The sequence below is a fragment of the Taudactylus pleione genome, unplaced genomic scaffold, assembly GCF_031769625.1.
Source record: "Taudactylus pleione unplaced genomic scaffold, aTauple2 ptg000398l, whole genome shotgun sequence".
Taxonomy (NCBI): Eukaryota; Metazoa; Chordata; class Amphibia; order Anura; family Myobatrachidae; genus Taudactylus; species Taudactylus pleione.
This window is the reverse complement of record NW_028284800.1, coordinates 8,045,746-8,059,679: the sequence shown is the minus strand read 5'-3', so window position 1 is coordinate 8,059,679 and position 13,934 is coordinate 8,045,746. Positions and strand designations below refer to the sequence as shown.

At 40.3% G+C, this 13,934-nt stretch overlaps 1 protein-coding gene across 1 annotated transcript in view; it reads left to right on the top strand.

The window, feature by feature from the left end:
• LOC148506700 (histone-lysine N-methyltransferase 2C-like) overlaps window positions 1–13,934 on the top strand; it is a 151,959-nt gene that overhangs the window by 115,464 nt on the left and 22,561 nt on the right. Inside the window, exons 38-40 of the mRNA XM_088446453.1 lie at window positions 5,419–5,651; window positions 6,256–7,809; window positions 13,272–13,481. Coding sequence (XP_088302579.1) covers window positions 5,419–5,651; window positions 6,256–7,809; window positions 13,272–13,481 — 1,997 coding nt within the window. The remainder of the gene's footprint in view (window positions 1–5,418; window positions 5,652–6,255; window positions 7,810–13,271; window positions 13,482–13,934) is intronic.

Genomic DNA, 13,934 nt, shown 5'->3' with positions numbered 1-13,934 from the left:
GATAACGGAGATGGGTGGGGGACGCCGTGTGTCATCCACTGATCAGACAGTACATGTGGATGACAGGCGGCGACCACCAGCCACATCTAAGTGTCAATCAACGAATTCTAGGGCTTCATTAAGCCCATCAGGAGTCAGTGTCTGAAGTCTGAAAAATCCATTCTGATTCTGCTTTACAAAGTTTTCTAAAACGATCACTTCCTCTTAAAGTGGGTTTAATGGTTTCAATTCCCAGAATAGAGACCTCTAATGGATCACAATTGTGATGTTTGACAAAATGTCGAGGTACACTATGTGTCATCAGTCCCTTGAGTATATTGATACGATGTTCTCGAAACCTCTCTTTGAGGGGCCTTGTGGTACGCCCGATGTATTGCTTCAGGCAAGTACAACTCAGCACATATATTGTATAGTCTGTTTGACAGTTAATAAAGTTTTTTATGGTATATTCTGTTTTATTTATTACTGATGTGATGGTCTTCACTCTGTTCAGAATGTAACCACAGGTAAGACACCTAGGACAGTTGCAACAATAGCAGCCAAGTGGTCTGACCGGAAGCCAGGTGGAATTGGCATCATGAGGTTTTGACACAGGTTTCAACATGCTGGGTGCCAAAAAGTTACCGAGGTTGCGATTCTTTTTGAACACGAATTTAGGTTTAGATTTGGTACATTTAGATAAGACTTAATCATTGAGTAACAAAGTTTCATTCTTATTTACAATAGATTGTACTCGTCTAGATTCATTGTTAAATTATTATTTACCTAAAATTCATAAATCCCTCACTACAGCCCCTGGTCGCCCTATCATTTCTGGAATTAACTCCCTAACATCTAATTTATCACTGTATGTTGATCTCGTTCTCCAGGGTTATGTTGTCTCTCTGAGATCGCACATCAAAGACATTATACGTCTACTCAAAAAACTAGAAAGTGTCCGTTGGCGCCTGGAGCTTGGTTTCCTTACCCAGGACATACAGGCCTTATATACAAATATCCCACATGAAGGAGGTATTTCGGCCGTAGAAAATATACTTCTGAGAAATGTTGCGTTCTCTGAGAGACAGCATAATTTCCTTGTGGACTCAATACAATTTATATTAACTCACATTTATTTTTTGTTTGATTCCACTTATTTCCTTCAGGTTCTTGGTACTGCCATGGGAACCAGATTCGCCCCGAGCTTTGCGAACCTTTACATGGGCACATTCGAAGATCATTATATATGAAATGGGCTGTTCGGGGCGGGTCTGGTTTTTTATGGTAGATATTTGATTTGATTTTTATTTGGGATGGGGATCACGATTCTATTGTTAAATTCACTGATTATTTATTTAAACACTAATAACATGAATCTTCATTTCATTTCCACTTTTAGTCACATTTCGATTGATTTTCTTGATGTCACTCTTTTCGCTGAGGAAAATAGGATTGTCTCCACTCTGTTTACGAAGATGGTTGATTGCTGCTCCTATCTCCATTATAGGAGCAGACATCACCGTCCTTGGGTAAACAATATACCCAAAAGTCAGATGGGTCGCATCATGAGGAATAGCACAAAAGAAGTAGACTTTGAGTCTCATGCTAATAAATTAGAAACCAGCTTCCTAGACAGAGGATATCTTTTAAACCTTGTGAATGAAGCAAAAATGTATGATCTAGGAAGAGGTAGGAATGCCACTGGATCTATTTCAACTAATGATAAGAATTTAGAGATCTCTAGAGCCAAGGCTAATTCTATGTCTGATGATTCAAACGTAGATCCTTCTCTTTTGTTCATTTCACAATTTAACAAGGAGGAATGCGATCTATTGTAAATAAGAATTATACTTTGGTACTCAATGGTTCAGTCTTATCTAAATGTATCAAATCTAAACCTAAAATCGTGTTCAAAAAGAATCGCAACCTCGGTAACTTTTTGGCACACAGGATGTTGAAACCTGTGTCCAAAACCTCATGATGCCAATTCCACCTGGCTTCCTGGTCAGACCACTTGGCTGCTATTGTTGCAACTGTCCTAGGTGTCTTACCTGTGGTTACATTCTGAACAGTGAAGACCATCACATCAGTAATAAATAAATAAAAGTATATACCATAAAAAACTTTATTAACTGTCAAACAGACTATACAATATATGTGCTGAGTTGTACTTGCCCGAAGCAATACATCGAGCGCACCACAAGGCCCCTCAAAGAGAGGTTTCGAGAACATCGTACCAATATACTCAAGGGACTGATGACACATAGTGTACCTCAACATTTTGTCAAACATCACAATTGTGAACCATTAGAGGTCTCTATTCTGGGAATTGAAACCATTAAACCCACTTTAAGAGGAAGTGATCGTTTTAGAAAACTTTGTAAAGCAGAATCAGAATGGATTTTGAGACTTCAAACACTGGCTCCTGATGGGCTTAATGAAGCCCTAGAATTTGTTGATTGACACTTAGATTTAGCTGGTGGTCGCCGTCTGTCACCCACATGAACTGTCTGGTCAGTGGATGACACACTGTGTCCCCCACCCATCTCCGTTATCCATTTCTCTGACATCTGTATCTTCTTCTCCTCGTCCTAATTTTCCTGTCCAATTTGGTATAGATCTGCAGTTTAGATGTGTGCATTTGTAACTACATACAGTATGTGACATAACTACAAGTATACTATGTACATGTCTATGTGTCTATTTATTGTTTGTTTTCCCTCTTTCTGCTCCTCTCTCTCTCTCTCTCTCTCTTTTCCATCAAGTTCTTTTCAATGTATATTATACATACATTAATTATATAAATAAATACTAAAAAAAATCTTTCCCTTAGTCTTGGGTTCCTCTGGATCATCATGTGTATATTCTTATGATTAACTGTCATATTCCGATATTAACCATCTACTCTTTTCATAGTATTTTCTCCAGATTTTGAATATGAAATTTCTCTTAGACTAATTGATTTGTAGATTAATTATTAATATTTCTCAATATTTTTATACTTTTTTATTTATCTTGTCTCAATACATTATCGCTCTCTACGGGTGATATTTTCCTTTTTATCTTGAACCATCTAGTCCCATTCATCTTTGCTACTGGGAAATTATTAAAATAATTTTGATCTTCGATATTCAATTTCTTATGAATGAAGTTATTCTCTATTTTTCTTGAATAGCAATTATTAAATGTGTATTATATGTTTGATATGTATTTTATCCTACGAATGAGGTCGATTTGAGTTTTTAAATGTATGTTGTTTGTTATATATATAATCTGATTATTAATTTTTTTCTTTGATTGCAGCATATGCTACTTATAGTCTATAGATTACAGCTATGCTTTTATATTTAATATTATTTTTGTTCATCACGCTTTGTTTTTTTGTCACATGTTTACATTGGTGCACATGTGCACTATACACCATATGTATATTTTTTTACTTGTGTGTTTATAGATGTTTGTGTACTGTGTATACTTTTTTCTTTGAGATTCATATATCATTTAGCTCCTAATCCTATGGTCCTCTTAATGGACAAAATGTGTAATGCTATTCAGGATTTACAAATCTGCCATATATGGCTCCTAATTAAGGAATCCCTATTTAAGAGAGAGACTCCATCATGGGCATTCAGCTTGAAAAAGTCCCAGGAACGTGACGAAACGCGTTGCTGCCCACTATCTGACTACGCTGAATTGTGCTGTTACCGGCTCCTGCATGCTACTTCCAGTGCCTGCCTTCCTCCGTCCTGGTGCGGGGCGTTCCACTAAGTTGCGGCCGCGCTTAGCCCTTATCTGATTGGAACCACTATCTGCTTCTCCCTCAGCTCTGTCTCTGACCGGCTGCTTCTATATTAAAACCGGACAGGGAGCCACTGCATCGGAGTTTCCTCAGTAGCTTGAGACCTTAACGCTGGTCAGTAATTACATTGCATCTTGTATCAAGCATGGGGTGATACTCTTCTATACCTTAACACGCTAGCCTGTGTCCTTCACTTTACAAGCTTCACGCTGTGTACTTCAATTGGATACTATAGACGGACACAATTGTTACAGTACAGTGGATACATTGTTACCATACACAAGGTATCATTCATGAACCTGTGTCAAGTGTTAACAACTGCTGCACCTTAACTGCCTACGAATTTATTGACTGTTACTTTATTATGCGGATTACAGCACAGCCATATCCACCATTCAGCTATTAGCAACATTATCCCTATTTTTATCTGATTATCATTACATTATTGATATTTCTCTGGTTTTTATTTTTCTTTCCTATTTTTGCACTATTTATTTGTCTTGTTATGTGATTGGTTATGTGCATTTTATGATAAATTTTTATTAAACATACTTTTTTCTATTTATTTCTGTCTACCAGCGCAGTATTTCTTTGTATTTGTTTCTTGTGGGGTTGCAATTTTTCCCCTTTTTGCTATATACCGCTGCAGGTGTATTTTATAGGAGTCAGTGTGTTTTTAAGCGCTTGGGTGTTTCTACTTATATCTCGTTACAATGGCACCTGTCAAGGGGGTGAGATCTATTAGGCAGCAAGTGAGCACTCAGTTCTTAAAGTTGATGTGTTGGAAGCAGAAAAATGGGCATGCATAAGAATCTGAGCAACTTTGACAAGGGACATATTGTGATGGCTTGACTGGGTCAGAGCATCTCCAAAATGGCAGGTCTCAAGAGGTAAAAATATCTCTGGCGCTACGCTAAAAAATAAATGCAAAAATGTATATGAAAGAACTTGTCTATTAGTCAAAATAAAAAAAACAAATCTATAGCAATGAGGTGGCTAGTGCTGGTATGCAAAGAAATGAACCAACATGGAAAACAAACAATGCAGTCCCAATTCTTTCTGGGATAGTAAACTAGAGGGGAAAGATATGCTTCTGGGTGTTTTTTTCTGCCCCCCAGTGCTTGAAAATAGTCACAGGTCTCTTAGCGTTAAGTACCTTCACAACAAAACACCTCTGTGATGTTGGGTAGTACTGATGGTAACATAGCATAGTAAAGATTGAGTTGCAGTGATCTCCAAGCCTTCTTCCAGCACATTGTGATGTGAAAAATCCATCTGCAGCAGTAGTGTTCTTATTTGATTGCTTAGTTCCATTCTATCGTATGTGAATTGTCAGTCTGGAAACTGAGCTCAGATTGGGTAAGGGATATAGAGGGGAGAAGTCAGTGCAATCAGCTTAGTTTGCTGTTGGTTCCTACTCCTGCAGCCGTGCCCTCTATGCAGAAAATTATTCTGAGGAATGGATTTAAGAGTAGATACAAAAATATTTATTGATTACTGGTGTATCTGTAATGCATTAATACTGAGTTTTAAAGGTGGATTGTCCTCTGCATAAAGGGTTCGTTTTCTTATTCAGGAAATTAATTATTTAGTTACCTTTATACATTTTTATAATTTTTTTATTTTTCTTTGTTATACAGATGACTCTCAGAAAAAACAGTATGAGGAATGGCTGCAAGAGACCCAGCAACTGCTTCAAATTCAGCAGAAATTCCTGGAGGAACAAATTGGAGCTCACAGAAAATCTAAAAAAGCGCTGTCAGCCAAGCAGCGTACAGCTAAGAAAGCAGGTCGTGAGTTTCCGGAGGAGGATGCAGAGCAGCTGAAGAACGTTACAGAGCAGCAGAGCATGGTGCAAAAGCAGCTGGAACAGGTAAATGTCATGTGCGCACAGCGGAGACATAGTGATCAGACTCCCTAGTTCTCCTCTTCCCCAGACGATTCACCTGGTAGTTGAGCGCTTTTAAAAGATTAAATTATGTTTTTGGACCAAATGCAATTGCCTTTATCAAGACAGTCAGTGTGGCCTGCTACTGCCTATGCGTTTGCTATTTTGTTCATTCGTGACTCAACACATCTGTAAAAGAAATAAAGCCAATGAATAATAGCCGTACTGAAATTCTCAATTATAATTGAGTGTGGAGACTGGCCAGATCTGGAAGCACTTTGACCCTACTTGGCAAATTTTACCATATATACCGGTAGCAATATGTGAAACCAACTCTTATTTCATGCAGAGCAACCTTTTTAATAGTTAGTATGAAGTAAATAATTTGTAATATGTGGCAACACTTGTAGTACACACCTGCTTTATAGTATTTTTGTGGTGTGCAGCAAAATGTATCTTTTGCATATCCAGTGTGTTTTAGTAACATACTCTACTGTTTTGTGTCTTTTTTTATGTATTTTAAATTCAGTGTGTTTAGATAATTTCAGTTCCTTTTCTAAATTAGTATAATTTTTTGATTTATCGGTAGATACGTAAACAGCAAAAAGAACACACAGAACTTATTGAAGAATACAGAAACAAGCAGCACCAGTTTTCAGTGGCACCTCTAATGCCCGCAGCACAGCAAACCTTGATATCCGGGGAAGCTCCTCCACCAATGAATCCACAGAACTTTCCTCTTCCGCAAACACTACACCCATCGGGACCGATCATACCAGGCCAGCCCAATCAGCCAAGAATGCCAAACATGCAAGGCTGGCAACCTCCACATACTGCCCGGGGGCCTGTGCAGGGTAATCCACAAAGTATGCAGCATCCCGTCAGTTCTGAGGTTTCAGGTCCAGCTGCCCATGCTAATCCGAACGCGCCGCCCAGAGTTGAGTTCGATGACAATAATCCTTTCAGTGAAACTTTCCAAGAGAGAGAGCGCAGAGAAAGATTGCGTGAGCAGCAAGAGCGGCAGAGAATACAGCTCATGCAAGAGGTGGATCGTCAGCGAGCTTTGCAGCAAAGACTTGAAATGGAACAAGGCATTGTTGGACCAGACTTAAATAATAGGTCTTTGTCGCAAATGCCCTTTTTCACATCTGAATTACCAACTGATTTCATACAGGTTCCACAACCTCTTCAGCAGTCACCACAGCAGCAAGCACAAATAGGACATGTATTGCCCCATCAAAACATAGCAAACACTCCACCTGATGGTCCATTTATACAAAATTCTGATAAAAGATCTTTAGGACTTTCACCCTACAGAACGGACAACCAATCTGGGTTTTCGCAGACACAGTGTCGTCCTCCCTTTATGCCAAATGCATCTCCTGTTGCAGATAATGGAAACCCTTGTGGACAGGAGAGGCCTGTAAATTCCACAAATTTTCAAAGTCCAAGTCAGTCGCTCATACAATTATATTCTGAAATCATTCCAGAAGAGAAAGTAAAAAAGAAAAGGCCACGAAAGAAGAAAAAAGATGAAGATTTGGACTCTCTAAAGTCACCACCCTCAACCCCACGATCTGATGCAACAGCTCCACTAACTCCAAGTTTCTCAGAAGCATCAACGCCAAATGTTAACGCTCCTAATGAACTTGGCTATCAAGGAGAACATTTAGCTGATTTAATTCGATCCTCAACTCCAAATCCAGCAAACAACAAATGTACTGAGTTTGAAGACCCGCTTCTCCCTAAAGATGTGAAACACATATATCAAGAACCCCAGTTGGACCAAGAGCTTGGTCAACCGCACAGTAAAGATAAACTTAATATTCAGGAAATCAAATTGGAGCAGGCAGACGGAGATCAGACTCCGGAGCAAGTTGACTCCAAAGAAAGACGTACATCATTTGGGCTTAAAACTGAAGAAGATAAAGCCACATCGCACAATGCACTTTCCATGGAAATAGATTCTTATCCCGCCTCTGGCCCCTCAGGAAAACTGGAATCCGGAAATGAATTACTGAAACACTTGCTCAAAAACAAGAAACAACCTGTCATGTTACATCACAAGTCCGAAGAAGGTTTACAGTCTGCGAAAGGTTGTTCTGTTGATGTTAAACTGATAGGAAGACAGGCAAGTGCATTGGTGAGTCTTTGAATGAATAGTCAGTTACTTAGTTGTCTGCCTCTCCCTCTTTAATACCTATCCCACAAAACTCTTAATCCAATTCCCTACCATCAACACGAGCACCTTACCAGCAATATTTCCAGCTAGTGAAATATGGGTGTGCACATTGGTTTCTGTCTGAAGAATAGTAAATTACATGTATTGGCAAGGTCAGTGTTTCATGGGAGATTTCCACCATTCTAGCCAAAAGGATGTGGACCTAAAGATCAAATCAGACGCATTACATTTTAATAACTTTTATTTCTACATTTTTAGGTTGTAAGATTCAGTTTGTCACACAGCAGTCACTGCATAAAGACAGCAACAGTGTTCTCCAGTTAACTCTCGCTTAAATGGTGCAGAACCAGTCATGTCCTAGACACATGGCGCATAGCTGTGGCAGTTTCAGATTGTTACTATTTTACAGTCTGTTCTCCTCTGCGCTACCTGCATCCCTCTGCAATCCCAGGTGGCACAACTACTGTAGGTGCTTTAATCCTTCAAGCTAGTGGTGCTCAATAGTTTTCCAATCTTGGCAGGCCTTTTGCACTATTTGTAAACCCAACATTTGGAAAGCAATACTCTTGTAATTGATATAATTTCCATTAGATAAAATGTTTAGGTGTCGCCATATCCAAAAACAATCAATGTGCCATAAATAAGATTTGAAAACCATGACAAAAATATAATTCTATGTATACAGTATAATTCACACATTACAATTTATGAAATGTTAAAAAAAAAAACATTTAACATGGATAGACTATTTTTCATTTTGTTATCAGGATCCTACTGTGAGGCTAATGATCACTAGAACATAGCTTTCCTTATTTGTCATTTCACTTGATGTCCGGGTCTGCTCCGCCATTCCATACTTCTGGGTGTACTAGTACCACAGGTTGAGGACCAGTGCTCTAGACAATATTTCAGCCAGGGTGGGTCTGGTCTCTTACATAGGAATGTATTCAATTAGTCTCACGTACGCGATAAAGTTTTGCATGCTGGAATTTTCGCCTACATCGCATATTTTAGCCGCGGAAACTTATCACGCTCGTACCCGCGATTCGCAATATTCAATTCCAAAAGACGCAAAATTGCAATCCGGCGATAGCATAACAGACGAAAAGTGCTGACAGAATTGGGTAAATCAGCCTGACACCCCCTAAAAGATGCACTAACATTGGGGATCAATGTACATGCCCCCGATTAGCCCTAATAAAGCTATTTGGGGTACTTAAGGTGCATCAATTTCTTCTAATTAGCGTATTTGCACAAGTGGTGAAGAATAGCATTAAGCAGGTTTTTTTTGGTGTAAATAAGTAGTCCTGTCAAATTTGGAGTACTTGAAAATGGGTGCAAGCATGGTTTAATGTCGCTAAAGTAAAGTTTAAGAAAAAAATAAACAGCAAGCACCTGCAATCAAAAAAACACCTCAGCCATACTTGCAGACCCCCCAAGAGTCTCTTTCGCTACTTTTTATGTTTGTACCCCCACTTTGCACTTTTTCGCCCCCCATTTTCAAAGTACTTTTTTGGGTGTTCCTCACTTTTTTTAAAGGTTTTTTTTACACAGTTATCCTTTGGGGGGCTGTCCCAAGGTTGCTGAGTGGTTTCCCCACCTTTGCACCCCAAAATAGAGATTTTGCACTTTTTTTATCCACCTATTCAGAGGTGAATCTTTTTAGCCTATTACATGGCATTGTGTTTTCGCATACGCGAAAAGTGTTTGCAATTTAATACGGAGATAAGTTTCCGCTTGGCGAAAAGCCGCAATCAGCGATACTTTTTTGCGGATCTCGGCTTTTCACTTCGAATTGAATACGGGCCATAGTTTGTAAACTACTGTACATACTTAACCTGGTGGAGAAGGCTCAAGTACTGAAGTAATTTTATGCCTGGGCTAAGGCCCTCATTCAGAGCCACTCGCTATTTGCGGTCGTTCGTTCTAAAACAAGGGGTGGCTATTCAAATGAACCGTTCACTAATTGCGGTCTGTTCACGCCTCTAAGTCTGAACGAGCGAGCAAAACTTGCGGTTGTAATTTTGAAAGATACGCCCCCTGGCCGCTCTCATCCTACGTCATGTCCGCTATTTATTAGATTAATCGAGCACATCGAACAGCGTATGAACTGCTCGCTATTCTTGTGGCTGGTTTTTTCAACCGCTATTTTGCGAGCAGTTCGGGGTAAAAAAAAAACAAGTGACGTGGTCTATGACGCTGCTGTATTAATTATGCACTCCCTTAAAACGCCCGTTTTGACCTTTAAGCACGCCTGCGATCTAATTCCACACCCCCGTTTTCAAGCACCTTCCCCTGTTACCACCCACATACGCCTCCTTCTGTCACTCAAAATAGCAGGCATTCGCTATATAGCGAACAAACGATTTTCAGCCGCACTGACTGGTTCGCGCATGCATATTACAATCCGTATGCATGCGCAGATGTGTGAACATCGGTCAGAACGAACGAGCGGCCGCTTACGAGCGGCTCTGAATCAGGCCCTAAGTCTGTCTATGCACTATGGACATTTCAGGGAAAGTTGTAGGCCTGCAGTCGCCTCATTCCCCCCAAAAATAAGTGCCCCTTACAATGTGTGTTATATTCAGAATAAATATTACTGTATATAAACAAAAATTCTTTGTAACGTAAACAGTCAATTGACAATAACATCCTCTTAAAAACTGTTGATGCTCCAGCTTTAGTGAAGAATAGAACACATTATAAAAAAAAGTTTACAGTAGCTTTATACAGTAGTATTGTGAAACAATACATATTTGAATGTGCAAGTAAATGCACACCAAACAACAGGTAAAACATCAGCGATCCTGGCAGTTTTTCTGGGCATCAGTGATCCTGGTAGTGATCCTACCTGGGAATTGGTGATTCTAGTAGGATCTTTGCAACCTTGTGGCCGCCAATCAAAGAAAAGAGGGGGGGCGTTATTTTTGCCACAGTCGGTGAAAAAATATAAAAATGTAATCTTCTTTCCAAGTGAAAGAATATATAGGATTCTCTTTAAATGTGCATTATTTATAATTTCATCCTTCTTTTGTAGAACTGATAGTGACTGGGGCCACCATCTAATATTGCTGCCTAGCAGCATTTGGACTCTGTTTCAATTCCATTTGGGGTGTTAAGTAAAAATAATTCTTAAGGGATTAGTGTGAGTTTTTTCCCACACTGACACAAGTTAACTTACACTTGTGTTGCTTTTACTGCCTTGGGCAGTTATCGATCGATACTCTACTGCTCTAAGATGCCTGTGTGGTGTATGTGTTGTGTGCTGCAGTCGTCATAGTGGTCAGGCTTTTTTCTATAATTAATTTCTGGTGCCCAAGATGGATGGATCCTGTAGTGGATGAGACTGCCCTTAACAAATTCATTAAACAGAATTGGAGATTCAAGGTTGAATTTGGTAGTTTGTTTTTTTCAAGAGACCCTGTATATCAGGTATGCAATCGGGAAGCCGACTGCCTAAATACTGGCTGCCGGCTTCCCGACTGTCATATCCCGGCAAGGGTGAAATTTCCCCGACGCTCGCGGCGCCCGGCATCACTACGATCGGGATGCCGGGCGCCGCGAGCGGACTGCCGCGGGGGATAGGGTTAGGTTTAGGACTCCCGGGGGGGACTTAGGGTTAGGCACCCCCCCGGGAGGGTTAGGGCTAGGCTAGGGGGAGGGAGGGTTAGTGTTAGGCACCCCCGGGGGGGACTTAGGGTTAGGTACCCCCCCGGGGGACTTAGGTTTAGTCAGCGGGGAAGGGGGTGGTTAGGGTTAGGCACTTAGAGGGGGGATTAGGGTTAGGCACTTGGGGGGGAAGTTAGGGTTAGGCACCCCTAAGGAGGGTTAGGGGTGTTAGGTAAGGTTAGTAGATACTCACCTATCCACGATCGGGATTTCCAGCGCTGTCGGCCTTCCGCTGCTCCGAACTCTGCTCATGTTGGGCTGCCGCTGATGGCCATGCAGCCGGCGGTATTTCATACCGGTTCCGTATATCAAAGATGCCTACCTTTATATTCCAATATGAGAGTAGACAATCTGATTCTTCTCATTTGTTTCCCAGGTAGCTCAGTACCAGTTTCAGTAACTTTTCTTTCTGTCCTGTCTGCTCCACGGTTCTTAATTTTTTAACTTTAATGGGCTGTGAGTGGGCGGGGTGAATGTCACGATGACGATCCGTTTCTGGTTGACGTCGTGGTAAGGGGCCATGCCAAGGAGCAGGCAAGTTCATTATCTCCAGTGTCTGAAGTTGTGCTATTGGACGTTAAACAATTACCCCAGGTTATATTTGGTCTTTATAAGCAGATATAACCCCACTTCTAACCAACCTGCACCCTAACATCTGTTACTTGGAGCGGTGGAGTCTATGGTCTGGAAGCGGTGCTATTTGGAAAAGTCTTTAAAGTGCACTTATGGGACAGGCATTTCGGGAGTCCCAGTAATCTATCTTACATGACCTAACAGAACTTGCATTAAGAACATAACTATCATAGGAGTTTGAAATCCTACTTGGCCTGGCGAGAGTTAATGAGACTTCCAACCAAGGTATTTGGGTAACTCTTGTTTAACCTAGCCTGGAGATCTTTTAGAGGGAAAGGCTTCTCCTGTCACTGTCTGTTTTCAGATGTTACAATGTTGTGTGAGCCATGTTCATCATTCTTCCATATTTTCTTTGTGCCTCTGTAGCGTTTTGAATGTCTTTCAGGGCGCTACTTATTGAGCCCCTTTTGTTTTCTCCCCCGGAACATCATTTTCTTGTAACTATTTTCTAAAATAGGCGTTTCTCTGAGTATTGTCAGCTATTTCCAGCGGCTGGTGGGCAAACTTTAGCCCAGGGTGTAGTCCTACTAAGTGTCCCAGTGTGAGCTATCACCAAAGGGAGAATAACCAGGCTACAATGGAGAAATGTCTAGTAGTAGACCCTTAACCCCTGCTTCTCTATTTGCACACCAGAAAAAATTTATGCAAACCAGGCAGCGCACTCATATGTACATCATCTTCATCTGTTGCATATCATTTTAATACAGTTTCTGGCGACAAATGTATCTTTTGCACGGAGACGTAACATGAGGCACACAAGTGTTCACAGTTTTCAACAGACTGATCAGTTCCTCATATCAGAACATGCAGAGTGCTGCATTCCTGTAGATGCTGTATTTTCAGCTTCTTACTTCACACCCAATAGCTTATAAAGGGCACATGTCAACACAAATCTCATGAGCACTACTCCGGTTAGTAACATACAGTCATTAGATGAATATAGGATCAAGTATGGTGATTCTAGTTATGTGCCTACATGGCACCCACATTTAATAACATTTAATAATTAGGTTTCGTAACACAAATTGGTCATTAAGTATCTATACCTCTTCTATCTTTGCTTGTATAATGAAAGAGCACATCAATGTAAATTAAAGCCATCATTGTTATTACCATTTCAGCATCTCTCAGAGAATAAGGAGCATGTTGGCTTTGATATTCGCCAGAACGTGCTCCAGAGAACGAATTTTGAAATAGATAAGAAGAAGCCAAGAAACAAGCGGGTGCAGAGAACGACAGAGAAAGCTGCCCCCCGCTCAAAGAAACGGAAAAAGGAAGAACAGAAGTCAGCCATGTTCACCAGCTCTGAGACCTTCACTCAAATAAAGCAGGTGACCATATTAATCGTTAACCTTCCTTGTCTGCATACTACTCAACTGTCCTTATTGGCAGTGTTAAAAATCACCACTTATTGTTACCGGATAATTGCTGCCTCTGCACTTGAAATCCAAGATCTCTCCAGTACATTAGAATGTTGTCTTGCCCCATGGAATGTTAGATGCTGATTTTATTCATACATTCTAATTTTATAACAGTTTTGAGCATATAGTAGAAATATGGATTATGTCATATTTGCAAACTTGTGCAATTATCTGGCAATGGAGAGGAACCCACAGGAGGGAGGGAACTAGAAAGGGTTGCTGTCCTAAAGTGTAAAAAAGTTTTATTTTTTTATTTCTGTGATGAGAATAGTGGTTTTAAAACAGTACGTTATTGTGATTAATAATGCTTACATAAATCGTTTTGGTAATTCATGAATTTTAACTTCAATATACTTTAGAAAA